The sequence below is a fragment of the Prionailurus bengalensis genome, chromosome B4 (genome assembly GCF_016509475.1).
Source record: "Prionailurus bengalensis isolate Pbe53 chromosome B4, Fcat_Pben_1.1_paternal_pri, whole genome shotgun sequence".
Lineage (NCBI taxonomy): Eukaryota > Metazoa > Chordata > Mammalia > Carnivora > Felidae > Prionailurus > Prionailurus bengalensis.
Genome location: NC_057358.1, coordinates 48,385,181 through 48,409,828, shown reverse-complemented (window position 1 = coordinate 48,409,828; position 24,648 = coordinate 48,385,181). Strand labels below are relative to the sequence as shown.

General features: G+C 38.2%; 2 protein-coding genes across 3 annotated transcripts in view; one reads left to right on the top strand and one right to left on the bottom strand.

The window, feature by feature from the left end:
* PDE6H (phosphodiesterase 6H) overlaps positions 1–24,648 on the bottom strand; it is a 183,811-nt gene that overhangs the window by 101,579 nt on the left and 57,584 nt on the right. The window lies entirely within an intron of this gene.
* On the top strand, positions 1,562–4,940 carry LOC122473181 (matrix Gla protein). The gene is made up of 4 exons (XM_043563393.1): positions 1,562–1,711; positions 3,179–3,211; positions 4,066–4,141; positions 4,561–4,940. The coding sequence occupies exons 1-4, from the start codon at positions 1,651–1,653 to the stop codon at positions 4,700–4,702; spliced, it is 312 nt and encodes a 103-aa protein (XP_043419328.1). The 5' UTR covers positions 1,562–1,650; the 3' UTR covers positions 4,703–4,940.

The window sequence follows — 24,648 nt, the reverse complement described above, 5'->3', positions numbered from 1 at the left end:
TTGTAATTTAAAGAGGGAAACAACCACCAATCTTGTGACCAGAAATCATGATGGGTTTACTTTATCAGGGATAAGCATACAGGGATAAGATGTCTCCTTTTGAAGTCTTCTTTAAGATTTTATCACAAAGAATATGCCTCTTAATAGGAATAAATCTGGAGGGAAAGCCTGAATTTTATTGGTCCTTCACAAGTCATGAATCCTTCAGATTATAAGCGTTCTCAACTATTTCCTTTAACAGGGAATCCTAAAAGCTCTTCAGCGGGGGGAGGTTGGGAAGGAAATCCATTCCAATAAGACTAAAAGAATGAGGCTCCACCTAACTGTCCATCACTGCTCCTTGAAAGAAACTATTATTGAAAACTATACCACCCGCTCTCATTCCCAACCCTTTTGCTGTTCGAGCCCGAGTCAGAGTTCCTGCAGCTTCAGCTCATCTACGATCTGCTGCTCTGTGACTCAAGTCTATCTGTCTGCCAGGAGGACTCTTGGGTACCAGGCAGCAGAGACACATCTTGATAGAAGAGTTTTCTAAATTTCCAAGAAGAAGAAGAAAAAAAAGCTCTGCCTCCAGGATAACCAGAGACACCAAATTACAGTCTGTCTCCTATAAAAAAAGAAAAGAAACAGCATTTCTGCTACTGAAGGTATAGTGGAAGTGTGAGTTTGTGAGAATCTATGTTTGAGGATACATGACAGCTAAAGAGCAAAGCGAATATACAAGGAGCTATTACTTACCTCCTTAGGGACGTGTCTTGTTTGTCTCTAGATCCCCCAGAGCACCTAGCACAGTAACCAGCCTCTCACCTATCGTTCACGAAGAGCATATCGGATTAGTTCATTATCCAGACACTGCCTTCAGAAAATAAGAGATGAGTACCCTTTTATCCTCACTGCACTTTAGATCAGTGATATCCAGCCTAAGAGAGCCTCAGGGCACAGGTTTGGACTCAAGTCACAAAACTGGATGGGCAAGTTACGATGGGGCCAAGGGAGGAAACAGAACCCATGGCATCACTGGGCATCTCTGCCGTGCTGAGGGCTTGGAAGAATGCAAAAAGTTGCGGATCACCGGACACATGCCAAGTGATCCAGAACTGACAGCTCAACCTTACTGGGAAAGTAAGTCTGTATGAGAACCAGTTTATGAAGTGGAGTCCTTTGCCCTCAGAACCTCTCGTCCATCCATCAGGGGAGCCAGCAGAACACTGCAGCTCTGTCTTCAAACCAGACTGCACTCAGGGCCAGGAGAGTAGATCAGAGAAGGAATCAGAAAGGCAAACACGTGTTTGTGGCAACTCCCTTCTCTGTGGAACTTTGCCCAGATCTGGCCCCAAATATAGGGTGGCCACAACTTCTGTCTCAGGGCAGCATCCTGCTACAGCACAGTCAGGTCCAGGAGTGAGGGAAAACTGCCCACCCAGAGTAGATAATATCTGGAAGGAATGAATATTTGGGAAAAGTCCCAGTGTTAGTTTAGGGCCAACCAGTCTCCACCTTCTCTGGCCCCCTCCCACTGGTTCCTCCCATTTCAGCTGCTCTAGTTCTTATAAAAACTCCACAGCCTTCCACAGACCGCCTGCAGGAGCCTCTCTCCCCTCTGCTGCTGTGCAAGCCAGTGAGACCAACCCACAGGACCACAGAGACACCATGAAGAGCCTGCTCCTTCTCTCCATTCTGGCTGCCTTGGCCGTGGCAGTTCTGTGCTATGGTGAGAAACCTTTCTTCTGCCATGCTTCTGGTGTTTCTTTCCTGTCTCCGATTTCAGTTTACTTCCATTTTTTCCTCCCCCTCCTCCTCTTCTTCCCCCTTTCTCTGATATAGTCTTAAAGTATCGTTAACTTAACATTTCCCAAGCCCTGTGGACACTGATTCATTCCATCAAGTGTTTTTTGTTTTGTTTTTTTTTTTTTACATACTAAATATCCAGACTTTCGTATACAACTTGACAGGCATGTCCTGTCTCTGGTAAGTCACTATTCACCTAGACACTTCACTGTTTCAGAAAGAAGATATCAAATTCCCAGCCCCTGAGTTCTCATGTTTAGGGATGTTTACTTCTACGTTGGGAACTGTTGGTTAAAGGTATTAGTTAAATCACTCACCTTTAAGAAAATCCGTTTTCACATGAAGTGTTAAGTATAGCTCTCTCTGCAGGGACAAGACAATCTCCTAAACTTACTACATTTCTTCAGTGAATTGATCTAAAAACAAAGTTTTACATTTAAAGAACCTCAGAGAAAAATAGACGGTATAGTTTCTATTGTCCAAAGATAAATTTCACCTGGTTTCTCTATGTTGTTAATTATATCTGTGTCTGATCAAAGCTTATGAAAGAAAATCCAAAGCAAGATTATTTTTGATCAGTCTTACGCTTCAGTTATCTGGATATCTTAGATGTTCTTAAACCTAAATCATACTAATAACCATCTGTATTTCTTCTCACTCTTGAAATTATTCACATGGTTTCTGTATCAGAGGATTTGGTATTTTCATCTCCTTTTTAATTTTTTACATAAAACCACTTGTTTACGAATATAAACCTCTTATTGCCAAATTTACCTGCAGCACATGGGAGAGCAGCGGAAAGAAGAAAACTTTTGCTTTGGCATCGTCTCAGTTCTTTCTCTGAACTGGCATCACGCCCAGTGTGAGTTGTCCTCTGGAGCTAGTGGTTTTTGTGCCTGCCAAGTTAACACAGGTCCTTAAGAGGCTTTAGGAACCTCTTAAAAACCTGTCTTGGTAAAGCCCAACTGACCATCTCCCCAGTCTGCCTGGAGGACGTTGGCTATTTTCTGGACCCTTCTATCCCTTTCTCAACCCTGCTCTTAGCCAGGTCCCAAATTAATCAGAGAAGATGCCTCTCTGGAGATTTGTGTGCAACATCGAAACTATCTTATTTCACTAGCCTGAGGACCTCATAGCCCTTGAGAAATTTCAGTCAAGGCCGTGACGACTAGCTCCTTCAACATCAGCAAATCTGAAGTGTAGAGATAATTACACCAAGGACAGAGCTAGAGACACAACTTGCAAATCCAAAATGCCTGAAATTTGTAATAACCACACTGCTAAATATATTCTTCACATCTTTTTGACTCTTTTCTCTCCTTCCTTCCCCAAATGCAGACCATTGTCATGTCTGATAAATAACAATCAAATGAATTTTTTTTTATTCCAGAATCTCATGAAAGCATGGAATCCTATGAAATTTGTAAGTGAATATTTGACTTCCTTATTTAAATCTCGTGTATTAAAGAATCTCTCTCCCTAGTCTTAAATAGACAAAATGATAATACATCGAGGTAATATAGGGAAGAGAAAGAGGGTCTCTTTTGGAAAACTACGTTTAAAAATCTAATGACCGTAAAAATCGCCAGACGAGGAATTTTTTTTAAGCTTGAAATAGCATAATATGGCCTTGAAAGTGCATTCGACAGAATTGGAGCCATAAAATCTCACTTGGAAATTTTAAGTTGGCACCACATCAACCACACAGATGGAAAACAAGGAGTAACAACAAATGGCAGAGTAAGGAATTAGAGGTCTAGTCAGCTGGGAAACCGCAGTCATCAGCATTACATTGAATGTTACTGAATATCTGGACTTTCAAAGACTGAGTGTGGGAAGAAGTAACGTAACACTCTCGTTTTCAGTTTTTCACTATTTTCATAACATTGACACTGTCCATTTCCAGTAATCAAAAGTCATGCTCTACAAGCATGTCCCTCCTCAGGACAGAGAGAATTTCTCCTCACAGGAATTAAAAACACACCGAATAGGAACACCAAAATTGAAAACGGCAAAATGATTTCCCAAAGGGGAAATAAACAAACAGAAATTACTGTGGCCTATGTAATAAGTCTCTAAAATACATACACTGCTTTCCTTTGATCTGGCAGTTTATGACATTGGCTTTATCTTTCCCTTTGACTTTTGTAGATCTCTAGTTACATGGAATGCATGAATTAATGAGCTTTCAAATATATTTGTGTCAGGGAATATTCATGGAAATATTTTCAACTACTGTTTCCCTAAAACTACAATTATCTTTTTTTTTCTTTTAAGATCCCTTCACTAACAGGAGAAATGCTAATACTTTTATATCCCCGCAACAGAGATGGAGAGCTAAAGCCCATGAAAGGTGGGTAACAAAACTTGATGGAAAGAGGTAATTTTTCCCAACGTAGCATCGCAGATCGGAATGGAATGAGAAACGTTTTTTTTTTTTAATCATATATATTATTTCTAATTGTGTCCCCTAAATCAAAGAATTTAAAACAGTATACAGAAAACAACTGAATTTCAAGAAGACTAGTTTATGAAACACCCAGAAAGCAGAGGGAGGGAGAAGGAAAAGGAGGACAGAAAGAAAATTTCTATTTTTATTAAAAAAAAAAAAAATTACTCCTGTTCCTCCTTTCCTCCCTGTTAAGTATCTCTTAATATTGGGGTGTGTCTCCTATATTTTCTTATTCTTTTTTCCCCCTTTTCCTTTTTTAAAAAAAAAATTTCTATTATGGTTCTCATTTGGGGCCTCTTTTTTTTCCCCCCACTTTCTAGGATTAGAGAAAGGACCAAGCCCCCCTATGAGATCAATCGGGAAGCCTGTGATGACTTCAAGCTTTGCGAACGCTATGCCATGGTTTATGGATACAATGCTGCCTACAATCGCTATTTCCAACAGCGCCGAGGGGGCAAATGAGATTGGAAAAAGTCTCTTTCTTTCCAGAGCCTGGTGCCTGGTTTTGTATTCCTTTCCAGTAGCATCACTGAACTATATAAACACCTACAAACTGCTTATTTCTTAAACGTTCTTGTCTGGCTGCAGCCCTCCTCCCTGCCCCCAGATTGATAAGCAATGAAAGCGCAGCATAGTGAAAGTCAAGAAGGACTTAAGATGTGTAATTATTACCAAATAAACTGCTGGTTGGATACTTTCATTTTGTGAGTCTGATTTCTTCCGGCAAAATGCTGAGATATTTAAATCATGGCCCACCTAACCCAGAATATGAGATTCTGTTAATCATGTTCTAGTCTTGATTAGAAACGTAACTGCATAGAAAGAATGAAACTTAGAAGGCATAAGTCACCCAGACATAATTTGTCTAAACTCTACCTTGGGACTGGTGAATGATTGCTTCTTAGTATTTCCAGGGTTTTCAAACATTATAGATAATCATATGATTTTCCTGCTCCCAAACTTTTTAAGTTTTATTTATTTAAGTAGTCTCTATACCCAGTGTGGGGCTCAAACTCACAACCCTGAGATCAAGAGTCACATGCTCCTCTGACTGGGCCAAACAGGCGACTCTGCTCCCAAACTTTAAATGGTCCTAAATCCTTCCTGTGTGGATTCCAGGTTCTATCTTGGCTCATCACCCTCATCATAATTTCCTGAGTGTTATCATTTCTTAAGATGTCACAGCTTTGACTCTTACTTAGGCCAAGAAAATGTTTGCTTTCACAATCACCAGAGATTTTTTAACAATTCAATCATGGAATTTTGGAGCCAGACAATATGCTATAACTCACTTAAGCCTGGTTTGTCAATGAGGAAATGAGACTCCAGAGTCTCCCGCTTGGTAGTTAGAGACAGAGCCCGGGACTTCTCAATCCCTGTTCAGAACTTTCTCTTCTTTGCCATGAGAACTTATTCATGCCCACCTTTATCATCCATTCTTTTTGGTAGGCCCACTGCCTTCACGTCTTTAGTGGATGATCTTTCTAATCCTTCAAAATCTAGCACAATACCCAAGCACTTTATTAAATCAGTAATGATTAAATCCACCCACTTCCTATCACACCACTCAAGCCAGTGTCTAGCCCTTGAGGAATATATGTGAAGAGTCAAGTACAATAACATTATTCAATTCGTTTAAAAATTTTTTAATGTTTATCTATTTATTTTTAAGAGAGAGAGAGAGAGCACAAACTGAGAAGGGACAGAGAGACAGGGAGATACAGAATTTGAAGCAGGCTCCAGGCTCTGAGCTGTCAGCACAGAACCCGACACAGGGCTCAAACTCATGACCCGTGAGATCATGACCTAGCCAAAGTTGGACACCTAACCGACTGAGCCACCCAGGAGCCCCTATTCAATTCATGTTTTGATCAAAATTTCTTTTTATGTATATTTTCTTGGCTAACGTTATGGTAAGAAACTGCAATTTCTTTTCTCCCTACAGACTTGGTACTAAGTTCTGTTCATAAAGGGTTTTCAGTGAAAGCTGTATAAACACAGACTGACTAGTCATGCCTGGGAGGGATCCCCCAATTTTGAAACTGTTACATTCATCAAAATAATGTGCGTTATATAATTTAAACCATCATCATATAAATGTAACGACGACTGTTTTATAATTTTCTAAGCTATTATGCATATGATAACTCATTGGGTCTTACAATAGCCCAGAAGATGAGTAGTATTTATTAGATGGTAAAATTGAGACTCAGAACGGTAACTTTCTGAAGACATTGTAGTGAATGCCGTGGTGTATTACTCAAGCTGAGATATGCCCCTGGCCACCAGATATATTGACAGCTGATGGTTCCCAGCCAAGGATTTGAGTACAATTCCCTACAGACCTCTAGAGCTCTCTCTTCTGTGCATCTCTCTCCTCTCTGGTACTCTTCTCTGTGATCACTAGCTACCTTTCTGGACTCCCAGCTCTGTCTCCTCAATTTAGGAAGGCCATAAGGCTTTGCTGGGTTCTGTTTTCTGTTGTATGTTCTGAAAAGTCTCCAAAAAATTGGGGCAGTTATAGGACTCATCCTCATTTGCATCAGTGTCAAGGAGTCCAAAATAAAGCAAAATATAGGGGGAAAGGGGAACAAAAAACTAAAAGGGACAGATTGAAAACAAATGGCAAGATGATAGACTAAAACCTATCACACTAATCTCATTATACGTAAACAATCTAAATGGTCTAGTTATTTTTTTGCTTTTACATATGCTATAGATCCTATAAGACAATTTTGTTATTTTTGCTTTAAAGAGTCAATTATTTTTTAAAAGGCTTAGATAATACAAAAAATATCTCATACATTTACCCATGTAGTTTCCATTCCCATTGCTCCTCGTTCTTTTGTATGCATCTAGATTTCCATCTGGTCTCATTTTCCTTCTGCTTGATGGACTTTCTCTAACATTACTTGTAGTGAAGGTCTGCTGGATTCTTTAAGTTTTCAAATTTTGCCTTCACATTTGGAATATGTTCTCACTGCACATCAAATTCTACATCGTCAGTTTTTTTCTTTTCATTCTTTTAAGATGTTCCACTGTCTTATAGCTTGCATTGTTTCTGCTATAAATCTGCTGTTGCTCTTATCTTTATTCTTCTATAGGTACTGTCTTATGTCTTGCAGCTTCTAAGGTTTTTCTATCATTGGTTTTGACTAAATTGATTATGCTGTACCTTGGCGTGGTTTTCCTTATTTTTTTTGTTCTTCAAGTTTATTGAGCTTCTTAGATTGCATTACATTTTATTAATTAAATTGAATCAAATATCAGTCATTATTTCTTCAAAGATTTTCCTTCCTTCACTCCACTTCTCCTTTGGAGACTGCAATGACATGCACTTAAAGTTGTCCAGGGCTCCCTGTTATTAATTTAATTTTTATAAGCTTTTTTTTCCACTCTGTGTATTTCATTTTTGACAGTTTCTTTTAATGTGTCTAGAGTTTATTCAGTTATATTCAGTAATATCTAATTTACCGTTAATCCTATCCAGTGCACTTTTCATTCTAGACATTACAGTTTTCATCTATGGTAGTTTGATTTGGATGTTTTCTTATTTTCCATATCGCAACATTTTAAACATCTTAGATACAGTTAGGATAATTTTTTTTTAAAGAGAGGGAGAGAGTGCGAGCAGGGGAGAGGGACAGAGAGAGAGAGAGAATCTCAAGCAGGCTATGTACCCAGTGTGGAGCCCAATGGGGGGATTGATCCCAAGACCCTGGGATCATAACCTGAGCCGAAATCAAGAGTCAGACATTCAACCAACTAAGCCACCCACATACCCCTGGATAACTATTTTAATGTCCTTGTTTGCTAATTTCAATATCTGTGTCACTTCCACACTTGTTTTGGTTGGTTGATTATTCTACTTATTATGGATCATAAATTTCCTACTTCTTTAATTCCTGGTAATCTTTTATTTGATGCCAGACATTGCAAATTTTATTTTTGTGTGTGTGTGCTGGATATTACTGTATTTTTATAAGTATTCTTGAGCTTTGTTCTGGGAATAAGTTAAATCACCTGCAAAAAGCTTCATTGTCTTAAATCTTGCTTTTAAAATGAGACAAACTCAGTATTTAGTCTAAGCCAATTGCTTCCCCCACACTGAGAAAAGGTCTTCTTGGTGTTGTACCCAATGTCCCATGACTGGGTGGTAAGAATAGGCAATAATCCCAGCCCTTAGTTAGTGCCAGCCACTGTTCCCTCTATTCCTCTTGGATGAGTATTTTCTTATATTTATGTGCCAATCAGCTCCCTACTACATATGTGAGAGGTGTCCTCAAGATATCCGGAGATCCCTCTCTCTGTAACTCTCTCCTTTCCAGTATTTTGCCATGTAAACTATAACCACCATATTCTCCCAGGACTCTCAACTCATCAACTCAACAAGTCCACCATATTTCATTTTGGTCCTCCCTCCCTGAGCCATAGCCTGGAAATTCTATTAAGGCAACAAGCTGAGGTTATGACAGGACTCACTTTGTTTCTCATCTCTTAGGGATCACCATCATCTTTCATTAACTGATTAACTGATGCCCAGTGTCCTGAAAATCATTATTTCATATGTATTGTCTGTTTTCTTTAGTTATTTATTAAGAGAGGGTAAATTGCCTAAAAGCCCATTATCAGACAGGACTACTCTGAATAGTCATCTCAGCCTCAGAGTTTTCTCATAGAACTGACTGAGCCATTTACTAAAACTGTTTAACAGCTCAAATGTTCACTCTGCCTAGGCCTATGTTCTTCACCCCTCTCAGGCTGTACCCAAAAGTACTCCCTTATAAACCATCTGCACACAAATCTCTGAGTCTTAGAGTTTGTTTCCCAGGAACCAAATCTGTGGCAATCAATCAGATGGTAAATAGTGGGACCAGGGTTTTCAAGCTCCAGACCTCTTATCAATTACACAACACTGTAGTCATAGTTTTTGAGCTGACAAGGAGTTCATCAATAACCTAATTCAACCTCCTGATTTTATGTTGAGTAATTTGAGAGCTTAGAGACTGAATGACTGTTCCAAGAGCAGGTAATTTTATTCTCTTGAGAAATTCACTTGTACTGATCTCATGAAATTTAATTCCATAAGCCAGTTTTTAGAAAGGGTTATGTACAAATGGTCCATATATTTGTACCAAACTTTCGTCGTATATAGTCACACTTTCCAATCTGATGAAGCTAGTTTTAATGTAGTTTCAAGTCGGTCAAAATTTTATCTATCCACCTTCTTAGTTCTATTTCCTTTTTGATATGCTTTGGTTTTTCAGAGATAAGACAAATGAAGTAAGAGGTCACAGGCCTTATTATCTTCCCCTTTCATGATCTTGGTGAGGCCTTTCGTGGAATAGTACATCCTGGGAACCAAAGAGTGCTTGAACATAGGCAGAATACTCTTCTCCCAACCTATAAAGAAATCTTACATTTTAGCATAGAGTTTAAAAATAAGAACTTTGGAACTCCCAGCTTCACCACTTAGAAGTGTGAAATTTGTGGGCAAGTTATTTAATCTCAGTGGGTGTCAATTTCCCTATCTGTAAAATAAGATTATTCTAGTACCCACCTTAAAGTTGTTGTAAATATTAAATAAATGAAATATATGCAAGTACACAAAACAGTGTCTGGCATAGAATAAGTGTTTAATAAATGTTAGCTATGGTTACTGTTATTTTCTATTCTACTCTTACTATCGTTGTAATGTACTATCCTCTGTATATTAAGAAATGGCAAGACAATTCCTCTTGGGGATTCCCACTTACACTTTGAAAGCAGTCAGCAGAACTTATAGCCAAAAGCTATTGAGAGCACTGGCCAGCTTGTACTCCACTCTTCCTCAATTTGCCCGCATGCAATATCTACCTATGCTGATGAAACATGTAGTGTAAGAACAGTAGGCCAGAGTAATTCATTTTTGTTAAGAAAAATTTAGTATCTTAGCTTTTATGCTCAACTGGGTTTAGAATTCATGCAGCTGTGTTTTTATGCAGCCATAAAAGTATCCATATTAGAATGGAGTGAAAGCTATATACTTAAATAGTAGTAGTACATTTAAGCACTATTTAAATCCCTATCTCTACCTTTTCAGTAAAGAAAATTTGCAAGAAATCTGTTGTTCTACCTCTGAGTTCTTAAGTACCTTGATTACCCATCATTAGTCACCTTTCCTTCATTTCCTCAATTCTTATGATCTGGGCTCGGTTCTTTGCCATAATACATAATTCTAATGAGAGAAAATTTTATCCTGAACTTATTTTGATTTGGAACCCTGAAACTGCCCAAATTGGCTCTTTTTTTTTAACTCACAAACTAGGGTTCTATTTCATCCTAGGTGGCCCTCCTCTGGAGCCTAGACATTGCCACCTCTCTGACTATCACTAGATATATCTTCTGCCATGCCTCCTCCATGAGTCAGAATTCCTGGTAATTGATGTTAATTCAGAAAAGAACATATTAATCCATTCCATTTTCTCTACAAGAAGGGGCATCTTTATCCATGATGTATTATACATCCTAAACTATCAAGCATAATACTTCAGTATGTCCCCACTAGAGACTGAGGCCTAAGTGAGAACTAAGGTAAGGAAGGGTCTGAGAACTAAGGTGAGGAAGCAGGAGTGGGGTCTGTTTATCACATTTTGTAACCCACATGAAGAATTTATACTTTCCCTCCGTACAGTTCTAACACCTGTGGTTTGAAAATCCTGAGTCATACAAAAAGAACAATTTCACCACAGGACATTTGCAAAAGTCCCATTTAAGCTCTAGATGCTGCTGGTCACATCTCTTCATGCTAAGAGGACAGTTGGCAAATAACAGAGTCATCTTTTCTCAAGGAGATAATTGAACATGTTTATCAGGGGAAGGTAGGGCTTCTGAATCTAAGAAGGGAAAAATGCATTTGATATCTAGGTAATCCATTGGAATACCTCTTGATGTTTCTCTGCCCAATTGTGATAAGAAATGGACAGATATATCAGCCATGGTCTAAGAAGGGCATGGCGACCAGCTCATAACTCTCAGGAATGGGGATCTATTTCACTTAGTAAATTAGACACCTAGACCACCAGATGTGTTGACTAACAGTCAGGTGATCTAGAATGGGTAGTTGAAAGTGAAATAATGAGTATTAGTGGTTTTCAGCATTACAATGAGCTGCAGTAGCAGGGGCTGTGGTTTGTCCTGCTATTTTTTAAAAGTATTCTAACTTGCTCTAGGAGGGAACTAGATTTCAAACATGAGAATATACTACAAGAGAAGTAGAGCTGAGAAAGAAGAGATCATTGTTATACTAAAACTGGGAAATACATTTCGATAAAACAGGAAAATGTGACTAGAGTATAATTTTTTTCCTGGAAAAGAGTCCAACCAGAATCCTGGAGAAGCTGCTTCTGGAACATAAACAGTGTTTATGTGGATATAACAGTGCAAGTGTAGACTGTAATTGATTTTGTGGTCCTTTCCTTTCCCCAGGACTGAGGCACTCATTTCCTCATATGCCAGCAGCTGATGGCTTTCAGTGGGCTGAGTCCCTGTCCCCAGAATTGCCCTTAGCTGAAGAGAGCAACTTGCTGCAAGTTATGAAACAGCCCACATCTTAAAACTGGTCAGTGCAAGGGCATAAAGACATAAGCCTTTTCCCCGACACTGGATTCTTTCAGTCTTGTGATTACTTCTTTCTTATCTTCCCTTCCCCTGCCAGCTCAGTTTTAAAAAGCCAGAAATGTTTGGCTTAATTGCTCAGTTTATGAATATATGTGCACACACACACACACACACACGCATTCACACAGCAGAGGGAGAATATGGAAATATTTTGGTGGACTCTAAATTCATCCTGAGATTGAAATTGGCCCCATTTTTCTCCAATTTAAAAATGCAAACTACCCCCAAATTACCCTTAAGTAAGTTGATGGTAGGGACTACATTATGAGACTTACCTATTAATTTCTTTTAGAGAAATGAACTAGGTGACCTGTTGGGGGTTTTTCCATCTCTCATTTCTCTGAATTCAGACAGTGAAGGCTAACCAACAAACAAGAAAGCCAGGAACATAAGTCATCTAGGGTTGTTAAAACATGAGGTTAAGCTTTGAAAAATACTGTTCAAGAAATGTGCTTTTTTTCAGTTAATACAGGAGATTTTTATGGTGCTTACCTAGAAACACTCTGACTCCTTTACTTTGGAGAAAGTAATATACAAAATTTGTCTCTACCCATTTCATCTAAGGATAATGACTTCTTCTTTTGACCACAAACCTATAATAAAATAGAAAAATAATCTGCATACATTTAGATACAGTTTTTAAACATTCCGAGAGAGAATTTTCCTCCATACAAGGAGTCTTAGAAAAGATCCTAAAGAATAATGATTTTGTATTATAAAAGTATTCAAAGAAAATCATAAATGCTGTGACTTACTCCTAGGAGTGAATTAGACCTCAAACATGAGAGTGCACCAAAAAGTCATAGACCTGAGAAAGAGGAGATAAATATTTCAATAAACTGATAAATACATTTCTCCATGCAGCCATGCTCTACAGGAAAAGATGGCTAGAACTACAAAATTTGGTAGAAGCACAAGGACAAATAGCACCCATCTCTTCGAAAACATAAAAGGAATTAAGAGAAGAAAAAAATGGAGCAAATTTACACCAGTGTTTCCCAAAAAAAATATTCTAAGGAATGATGTTCAGTCATTGTCCTGCCAAAAGTTGTTTTACGCCCAAATAAGTTCTATTGTTTTTGTATATCTCCTCTTGGAAGCATGTACTTATATAAAATTTGGTATATTAAAACCTCTGTATGGTCCATCAATAAAGGGATCTGTTTGAATCTATTTAACACAGGGGGTCACAATTTGACACTAGAATGTTCTTTACAAAGAGCATTGATCACCACCGTGCCCAACTTACAACTTACTTTAGAATTGTTGGTCAAGCCCAACCTCTCACTCTTTCCTTATATAGCATGCCTAGCATGTATTTAACATTTAAAAAGTATTTATCATATACCTGCTCTACACTATACCCTATGGCCATACTGTAGCAGATGACCAGTTTGCACTTAAATCTCTAGTGTTGTAAAGTTCTCTAGGTCACATGATGCTCTAGCTCATCTTTGGATAACTAATTGTTAGGATAGAAATTTTTCTTATATTGAATCCGTCTAAACATTTTAGCATTAACTCTTCTCTCTAGAATAAAACAGTGTGCATATATTCAACTGCCTTATATATCTTTTTTCTTTTCAAATTTCTGTATTTGCTATGCTGCTCAGACACATTCATACTCCCATATATCTTTTCTTTTCTTTATTTTTATTTATTTTTAGCAAACAGAAACACAAACTCCATTCATTTGTAAAATAAACTTATTCTCTTATCGGGAGCATGGCAACCTGGTATATCAGCCATGGTCTGAGAAATACATGGTGACCAGGACCTCACAACTTTCAGGAATGGGGGTCTATTTCATTTACTGATTGAAATATTCTTTCTATATTGATGCAAAAAATAGCCCAATGCTATATGTTCCACTTGCTATGATTCTAGTACAGAAAAGCTACACAATTTCTTTTTCATTATTTTATTTTATTATGGTAAGCACACTTAACCTAAGATCTACTGTCTTAATTTTTTTACATGTAGTTGTTGACTATAGATGCAATATTGTATAGCAGATCTCTAGAGCTTATTCATCTTGTTTAATTGAAACTTTATATTCCTGGATTTATAACTCCCCCACTAACCCTTGGCAATCACTATCCACTCTACAATTACATGAATTTGACCATTTTCACATATCTTACATAAGTGGAATAATGCAATATTTTCTTTCTGTGACTGACTTATTTCACTTAGCATAATGTAACAAGATTCATCCACATTGTTGCACACTGCAGAATTTCCTTCTTCTTGAAAATTGAATAGTATTCCATTGTATGTATATACCACATTTTCTTCATTCATCTGTCAATGAACATTTTACTTGTTTCTACATATTGATTATTGTGAATAACACTGTAATGAACATGGGAGTTCAATTACCTCTTCAACATTCTGATTCTTTTTTTTGGGGGGGGGGGGTGTATACCCAGAAGTAGAATTGCCAGACTATATGTTTTAATATGTTTTTATTCTAGTTTTAATTTTTTGAAGAACTGCCATATTATATTTCATAACAGTTCACCATTTTGCATTCACACCAATAGTGTGCAAGGATTTCAATTTCTCCACAACCTCACCAATAGTTATCTCTTTTTCTTTTCTCCAAAATTGCCATCCTGACAGTTGCAAGGTGATATTTCAGTGTGGTTTTGATTTCATTTCCCTGATGATTAGTGATAGTATCTTTTCACGTATCTGTTGGTCATCTGAATGTTTTCTTTGGAAAAATATCTATTTAAGTCCTTTTCCCATTTTTTTCATCAGGTTATTTTTCCATTCCATTCCATTCCATTCCATTCCATTCCATTCATTTCATTTGCTCCTGAGGTGTAGGAGCTTCTTATATATTTTGGAGATTGACTTTTTATGAGACATATGGTTTGCAAATATTTTCTCCCAACCTCTAGGTAGCCCTTTCACTCTGGTGATTCTTTTACTCTACAGAAGCTTTTTTTTTTTTAATTTTTTTTTAACGTTTATTTATTTTTGAGACAGAGAGAGACAGAGCATGAACGGGGGAGGGTCAGAGAGAGGGAGACACAGAATCTGAAACAGGCTCCAGGCTCTGAGCTGTCAGCACAGAGCCCGACACGGGGCTCGAACTCACGAACTGTGAGATCGTGACCTGAGCCGAAGTCGGCCGCTTAACCGACTGAGCCACCCAGGCGCCCCCTACAGAAGCTTTTTAGTTTGATGTAGTCCCAATTGTTTATTTTTGTTTTGAATACCTTTGCTTTCTGTGTCATATCTATGAATCATTGCTAAGACCAATGTCATGAAGATTTTCCCCTATGTTTTCTGCTAGCAGTTTTATAATTTTAAGTCTTAGGTTTAAGTCATTAACCCATTTTGAGTTGATTTTTGTGCATAGTGTAATGTAAGGGTCTCATTTTATTCTTTTGAATGTGGATAACTAGTTTCCCAAACATGATTTGTTGAAGAGACTATCCTTTCCCCATTGTGTATTCATGACACCCTTGTTGAAAATCAGTTGACTGTAAGGGTCAATACTACCCAAAGCTATCTACACATTCAATGCAATCCCAATCAAAATTGCACCAGCATTCTTCTCGAAACTAGAACAAGCAATCCTAAAATTCATATGGAACCACAAAAGGCCCTGAATAGCCAAAGTAATTTTGAAGAAGAAGACCAAAGCAGGAGGCATCACAATCCCAGACTTTAGCCTCTACTACAAAGCTGTCATCATCAAGACAGCATGGTATTGGCACAAAAACAGACACATAGACCAATGGAATAGAATAGAAACCCCAGAACTAGACCCACAAATGTATGGCCAACTCATCTTTGACAAAGCAGGAAAGAACATCCAATGGAAAAAAGACAGTCTCTTTAACAAATGGTGCTGGGAGAACTGGACAGCAACATGCAGAAGGTTGAAACTAGACCACTTTCTGACACCATTCACAAAAATAAACTCAAAATGGATAAAGGACCTGAATGTGAGACAGGAAACCATCAAAACCTTAGAGGAGAAAGCAGGAAAAGACCTCTCTGACCTCAGCCGTAGCAATCTCTTACTCGACACATCCCCAAAGGCAAGGGAATTAAAAGCAAAAGTGAATTACTGGGACCTTATGAAGATAAAAAGCTTCTGCACAGCAAAGGAAACAACCAACAAAACTAAAAGGCAACCAACGGAATGGGAAAAGATATTTGCAAATGACATATTGGACAAAGGGCTAGTATCCAAAATCTTAAAGAGCTCACCAAACTCCACACCCGAAAAACAAATAACCCAGTGAAGAAATGGGAAGAAAACATGAATAGACACTTCTCTAAAGAAGACATCCGGGGGGCGCCTGGGTGGCGCAGTCGGTTAAGCGTCCGACTTCAGCCAGGTCACGATCTCGCGGTCCGGGAGTTCGAGCCCCGCGTCAGGCTCTGGGCTGATGGCTCAGAGCCTGGAGCCTGTTTCCGATTCTGTGTCTCCCTCTCTCTCTGCCCCTCCCCCGTTCATGCTCTGTCTCTCTCTGTCCCAAAAATAAATAAACGTTGAAAAAAAAAAAAAATTAAAAAAAAAAAAAAAAAAAGAAGACATCCGGATGGCCAACAGGCACATGAAAAGATGTTCAGCGTCGCTCCTCATCAGGGAAATACAAATCAAAACCACACTCAGGTAATACAAATCAAAAATACAAATCAGGAAATACAAATCAAAACCACACTCAGTCAGAGTGGCCAAAATGAACAAATCAGGAGACTATAGATGCTGGAGAGGATGTGGAGAAACGGGAACCCTCTTGCACTGTTGGTGGGAATGCAAATTGGTGCAGCCGCTCTGGAAACCAGTGTGGAGGTTCCTCAGAAAATTAAAAATAGACCTACCCTATGACCCAGCAATAGCACTGCTAGGAATTTATCCAAGGGATACAGGAGTACTGATGCATAGGGGCACTTGTACCCCAATGTTCATAGCAGCACTCTCAACAATAGCCAAAATATGGAAAGAGCCTAAATGTCCATCAACTGATGAATGGATAAAGAAATTGTGGTTTATATACACAATGGAATACTACGTGGCAATGAGAAAAAATGAAATATGGCCTTTTGTAGCAACGTGGATGGAACTGGAGAGTGTGATGCTAAGTGAAATAAGCCACACAGATAAAGACAGATACCATATGGTTTCACTCTTATGTGGATCCTGAGAAACTGAACAGGAACCCATGGGGGAAGGGAAGGAAAAAAAAAAAAAGAGGTTAGAGGGGGAGAGAGCCAAAGCATAAGAGACTCTTAAAAACTGAGAACAAACTGAGGGTTGATGGGGGGTGGGAGGGAGGAGAGGGTGGGTGATGGGTATTGAGGAGGGCACCTTTTGGGATGAGCACTGGGTGTTGTATGGAAACCAATTTGACAATAAATTTCATATATTAAAAAAAAGAAAGAAAATCAGTTGACTGTATATTCATTTATTTATTTCAGAGCTCTCTATTCTGTTCTCTTGGTCTATATATCTGTCTTTATGCCAGTACTATGCTATTTGGGTTACTGTAACTTTGTAATATATTTTGATCAGGAACTTTGATGCTTCCAGCTTTGCCTTCTTTCTCAGGGTTTTTGCAGTCATTTGTGGTTCCGTATGAATTTTAGAACTGTTTTCTTCTTATTTCTATCCAAAATACCATTGGGATTTTTATAAAAACAGCATTGAATCTATAGATTCCTTTGGGTAGTATGGGCATTTTAGCAAGTCTCCCAATCATTGAACATGGGATGTCTTTCCATTTATGTCTTCTTTAATTTATGTTATCAATATTTTATAGTTTTCAATATACAAGTCTTTCAACCTCAATAAGTTTACTCCTAAGTATATTATCCTTTCTGGTGCTATTATAAATGGAATTATTTTCCTTTTCAAATAGTTCATTGTTAGTGTATAGAAATTCAACAAATTTTTATGTTGATTGGTATCCTACAACTTTACTCAAATTGTTTATTAGATCTAATAGGCCTTTTTAAATAGAGTTTTTAAGGATTCTTATATATGAAATCTTGTTGTCTGCAAACTAGGACAATTTCACTTCTTCCACTTTCACTCAATGTAATACAGGAAGTCCTAACCAAAGCAATTAGGTTAGACAAAGAAATACAAGGCATACAAACCAGAGAAGAAGTAAATTAAATTTGTTAAGACTTGTTTTATGACCTAATATGTTATCTATCTTGAGGAAAGATCCATGTATGCTTGAGAAGACTGTGTATTCTGCCACTATGGGGTGGAATGTCCTGTATATGTATATTAGGTCCAATTGGTCTAAAGTGTTATTCAAGTCCTCTGTTTTGTTTTGTTTTGTTTTGTTTTTGCTTTTGTTTTGTTTTTTTATGAATCTTCTGTCTGGGTGTTGTATCCATTATTGGAGTATTCAAGTCTCCTACTATGATTGTATTGCTGTCTATTTCTTCTTTTGGTTCTGTCAATGCTTTATAAATTTAGGTGCTCTGATGTTGGGTGCATATATATTTATAATTGCATATATATTTATATCTTCCCTGTTGAATTGGCCCTTTTGTCATTATTTAATGACTTCCATTACATCTTTTGATGGTTTTTGACCTAAAGTCCACTTTGTCTGTTATAAATATAAACACACCTCCTCTCTTTTGGCTACTATTTGCATGATTATCATTTTCTATCCCTTCACTATCAGCCTATGTATGTCTTTAAACCTAAAGTGAGTTTCTTACAGACAGGATATAGTTGGGATTTTTTAATCCATTCAGTCACTCCATATCTTTTGCTTTGGGAGTATTATCATCTGAATGTATCCTCTCACCCAGATTCATATGTTAAAATCCTAATTCCTGAAGGTGATGGTATTAGTAGGTAGACTTTAAGAAATGCATAAATCACAAGTGTGGAGCCTTCATGAGTGGGATTAGTGCCTTATAAAAGAGGTGTCAAGAGCTCTTTAGCCCCTTGCTGTGTGAGGACATGTGTGAGAAAATGTTGGCTATGACTCAGAAAGAAGAACTTCACAAGAATGTGACCATGCTGGCACTTTGATCTCAGACTTCCCAGCCTCCAGAACTGTGAAAAAAAAAATGTCTGTTGTTTATAAGATATCTGTTCTGAGGTATTTTTTTACAGCAGCCCAGACAGACTAAGGCGATGTGTTTAATGATGTTCAGGTTATGTGTATTAAATGCATTTTCAACTTAAGATATTTTCAGCTTATGATGGGTTATTAAGGAATAACTCCATCAAGTTGAGGAAGATCTGTACATTTTGGGAGGTTCATCTTATTTAGGCTTTTGTTGGGCTTCTTAAATCTGAATGTACATATCCTTCCCCAGATTTGGAAAGTTTCCAGCCATTATTTCCTTGAATAAACTTTCTGGTCCTTTCTTTTTCTCTTTTTTCGGATTCCAATAATGTGTACATTGGTTCTCTTGATGATGTTCAATTAGTTCCCTAAAGCTTTCTTTTTTTTTTCAGTCTTTTTTGCTCCTCTGGCTGAATTATTTCCAATGCCCTGTATTCAGCTTTGCTGATCATTTTTTCTGCTTCATGTAGTCTATTACTGAACCCCTCTAGTGAATTTTTCAGTTCAGTTGTGTTCTTCAGCTTCATGATTTATGTTTGGGACTTTCTTATACTTTCTCTTTGTTGAAATTCTCACTTTGCTCATATATTGCTCTTTTGACCTCAATGAGCATCTTTATGACAGTTATTCTGAATTTTCTCTCAGGTAAGCCATATAACTCCATTTCATTAATTTTGGTTTCTGGAGATTTCTCGTATTTATTTGTTTAGAAGATCTTTGCCTGATTCTTCATTTTTCTTGACTCTCTATTGGGGTCTGCACCTTTGACAAAGCAAGCACCTATCCCAGTCTTCATGGACTGGCCTCACACAGAACAGCTTCACCTATCAGACAACCAGAGATTCTAGGGGCCTCTATTAACTCTTTTTCCTCTCAAAGAGAAGCAGAAAGCTGTGGTTTTTGTCCTCTTGCTCTGTGCTGAGCTGGGGAAGCAAGAGGAGGTGTAACTATGGTGATTACCAGTCCAAACCATTATTTCTATTCCTCCTTATTGTCAAGACTGTGCTGGAAAAACCAAAGCCCCAAAACTGGCAAAATACATACCAGTTCTTGGGGATACTCCCAGAGAGGCTGGGGTGCTAGACGCATGGATCAATCATTTTCTCCTCTGAGGGAAGCAGAGAGCTGGGGGCAGGGAGAGGTTCATTTGCTTATCCTGTGCTAAGCTGGGGAGAGGATCTATGGCATCTACACATTTGGCCCATTCTCTCCCAGCAGCTAGACTGTACCAGACCCATCAGACACCCAAGACTGTCAAAACTGACAAATGTTAATTCTTTGGTCAGCCCTAGAAAAGTTGGGGCTCTAGACACATGAATCAACTTTTTCGTCTCCCGAGGTATAGCTGAGAGATGACACTCTTCATCCTAATAACTCTGCGCTGAGCGGAGAGAAGGATCTATTGCATCTACCAACCCAAGATGCCATCTTCATTTTCCTCCGGGTGGCTAGGTTGTGCGAAACCTGTCAGAGTTGCAAAACTAGTGAGACAGAAGCCAGTCTTCTGGGTAGCCCCCTGAGAAAAGTTAGGATGCTGGGTGTACAAACCAACAGCTTCCTTCCCCTTGAAGAAGCTGGGAGCTAAAGGGTTTCTTCCAGATCATATGGTTGTGCTAGGGACAGGGACTCCAGTGTGAGGGGGTCCCAAGTTTCTCTACCAGCTTCAGTGAGTCTGGATTTGTGTTTGCTCTAGGCACAGGAGCCTCTCAATTAGTTTCTGGATTACTCACAAAGAGAATTTGTAAATTGTTGCTGAATTGATGTTTATAGGGAAAAGGCAAGTTCAAGCCTTCCCACTTCACCATCTTGCTTATGTCACACTCCCTCAATGCATCCTTTTCTGAATATATTCTAGTTTATCAGTATCTGTCCCATAGGACCTGAAGTACAAAATATTGTCTGATGGTTTCAGAGTTCAACTAACTGTGACCTGTCATGACCCAAACCTGTTTCATCTATGAGGAGTCCAAGCCTACATTTATTTCTTTCATGGTTGCTTCTCATGGGCTGTTAAATCCTTCAGGTGTTTTGACATAAGCTGCTAGCAAATCATATCTTCCCCCATCCTCTCCTTCTGAGTACATTTTATAATCTAAATGCAAAGTATATTTTATTGCTTTTTAAATGTCATCTTGCTGAATTCGATAGTTGAAATAATTTTGTCATTTATTTTATTAGCTCTTTTTGGAGATATGACTCACCTGAAAATTTGATGAGAAAGTCTTTTATGCCTTTGAATAAAATATCTTTACCAATGAAGATTAGCAACAGATTCATCAGGGGGAAAGAGCCAAAAAGAGTGAGGGAAGGCAGCACTAGGAAGGAAAGGTTGGCATCAAAATTCACTTCAAAGCTAATTGTAACACCTTGCCACTGCATCCTCGTTAATGTAGCTTGCTATATTGGAGGTCCCAGTGCAGATTTAGGGAGCCAATAAGTTCATTACATATGCTGTCTGAGGTCAGTCACTTGACCCCGTTTACTTTATCCCCTTATCATTCAAAATGCCTAACAGAGTTATCAGGTGCTACATAATGATTTGCTAACATATAATCCAATATAAACCCAGCTAACTGGGCCAAGAGGGCAAAAGACAAAGGAAGTTCATTAAAAGTTTGCAATGAGTCAGATAAAGTCTCCCAAATGAAGTGCTATTTAGAGGATTTCCCAGGCCAGGCCTTCCTCACTCCTCCCTACCCCAGAGGTTTAAGTCCATGTTAGGTACTAACATGTGCTTTGGCATAGAAAGACATGAGACCAGGTCATCTGAGCTAGAACTATGACAAAGAAGGAAAATATTGTCTTAAGGATCCACACTTTTCCTTTCCAGTGTCTCTTTTTCTCCTCTCCACTACTGACTCAAACAAGTTTGCCTTTGTTTTTCTAAGGAGATGTCTGCATTTTAAAAATAGAATTTGGAGAGGACTATGTTCACACACACACACACACACACACACACACACACACACAAAACTAGTCTCAAAGAGTGACCTTAAAGGCATCAAGACAAGCTCCTGAACAAGATGTTTTGTCACAGGGTACATCTCAAATCATATTATAAAGTAGCAATCTAGTCTACTGACAAGTAAAGAGGCTCTTCTTTGCCATCTGAACAGCAGGTTTCTCTGGTTGTGAACCAAAAGTAAAGAAAAAAGAGACCCAGACAATTCCTAGAGGAATTCTCTAGATGAGGGGGAACCTGAAGCTCACCTTGGGAATTATTCATTTCTAGAGCCCCTGCATTTTCCCAGCATATATAAGAAGTCAGGATTGGTTTGAAAGAGAAACATTCTAGGCCTAATATCTAGAATGGCAGCTATGGATGCAAACCCAACTAGAAATGGTATTTGTGTGTGCGTGCATATGCGTGTATGTATGTGATGAGAAAAAGAAGAGAAGCAATCTCACTGCAGATAACCCTCCTCTCTCCCAGGTCACTGCAAATGCAGTTCAAGATCTTCTCCGTACAAGGTCTGTCTTTACTTCTGCCCATGGCGCCTTGGATGTATGGTATTAATTTTTCATTTTTATAAATGAATTTATTTTAAACGATTTCACATATATACATATTTTCCACTGGTACTAACAATATCTATGGGTTTTAGGCAAAGCAGGTATCATTATCCATAATCAAGAGATGTGAAAACTAAAACAGTACTAAATTAAAGTCATAAGTAAGCTAAAAGCAAAACAAGGCTGAAACTCAATTTTTGACATCTGAATGGCCCCTTATTCACCACAGGTGAGAAGCTTTGGGAGTCTTTTTGCAAAAGCAAAAAAAAAATAAAATAGGGATGGACAATGTTTGCAAACCGACCATACTTTCAACAGCAGAGAAAAAAAAGAAGACCAAACCCTAATGCTGAAGAAATGTTGAGAATGAAAAACTCCTGTGCAATCATCTTTCAGTTTCTGATAAGACTTCTTTGGGAATCACAAAGTTATATGTTTGAAATCAGTCTAAAAAGCACTTTTCAGTTGTAAAGATTCATCTCCTGTCTTGGAACAAACTAGATCCCTTGGACAAAATCAAATAATTCAATTTTAGTTTTGCAAGAAGGGAAAATAAACCTGTACTTCAAAAATATTTACAGTTCAGGGTTTTTTTTTCCCCCCTTTGCACTCAGTGACCTGAAAGATGAAAAGAGGGCGCTGAGCCAAACCAAAATATGGGTTTCTAAATGTTGCAGTTAAAAACCTTCAAAGTCATAATTCAGCTCTGTGCCTGCCTGGTGTACACATACCTACAATTTTAAACAATGACACGATTTATTATCTTCACATTGAAAACAAAGAGATATTACTTCCAGAGGCTAAAGAAGATCTTGACAGGATCAACTAGGAATTCAGATATTCTGTAGAATTAGCCCTATGTATACTTCAAAAAGTTTTTTCAGTATCCGTATTTTTAAGCCTCCAGATTTCCAAGATCTTTCATCAGAGACCACCCCATAGGATATTTAGTTTATCTAATAGATAACTATGCTAATCCTGGTACACATAAATCTGGGCTTTCAAAGAGAATCAAGGAAATGCCTTCTTTCTGTCTTCAGCTACCAAAAGAAATCCAGAATAATTCACTTTGGATGCACCAAAATGAAGCCTGTGTCTATTCCCCTTTTGGTGGTGGCACTCTGCTTCCACAATTCATCATTGGCTGATGTTTTGCTGGGCATGTGAGGTTTTGGGAAAGGTGGATTGGAAAGCTTATTCCTTCATGTGAGGCCATGTATTTCTCTAAACTTAATTGGAATTTACTTTCAGTATCTCTCTCCGTGTTTTCTTGCACTCCAGTCACTAGAACCAAAGAGGGTCAAAACTAGACGGGAAGATTCCTGCCTCTGTTTGACCTCTCGTCATGTCATAATCTCAGTAACCCAAATCTCCTCCTTAGAAAGTTCAGATGTATGTGTCCGTTAAATCAGAATGACTGTCTCTCTATCGTGACTCATCTTATGGCTCTATTTTACAGGAGAGAAATGGGCTCTGGATATCAGGCCATTATGTCTAGAGGAGAATAAATATGAAAAGGAAAGGGATTTAAAACTAAGCTATATGGCCAGTGGTTAACATCATGAGTGCTGTTTGGTTTGAAGCAGAAAAGGTGTATATGACATCCAAGTACAAACATGCAAAGGTTTAACATGTGAGAAAAGAAAAAGATTTACATGTTGTCATCTTAAGGGTTGGATTATGAACAAAGGGTAAAAAAGACAGGGAGAAAAAATGTTTCAATGAATGCAAAATTTAAGAGACAAATCCAAATTTGAAAAAGGTCGTTTCAGTAAGCTTCTCACCACGGACTACGTTTAAACATGGGGATAACACCACTCGACAGGAACAACGAAAAGGGGATTCTTGGAGTGGATTGTCAGTTAGACCAAATGAACCTTCTAACCTTAATACTCTGTGATTTTTATCCATGCTCAAAAAGGAAAGATATATGAATCCAATATTTATATCCATAAAACCAGCTGTTAGCCTCCACTCTGTTCAGAATAGGGAGAGGATTATATAGTATACAATGCAAGAAGCGGGCTGAAGAAAGTGAGGTACTCCAGGACAGGTACCTCATATGAACATATGAGGATGGGCAAAAAAGGAGATGATCATAATTGAGCTGTTAGTTCAATGAATGGTTACAGAATAAAATAAAATAACCATTTGGCATTTAGGCTC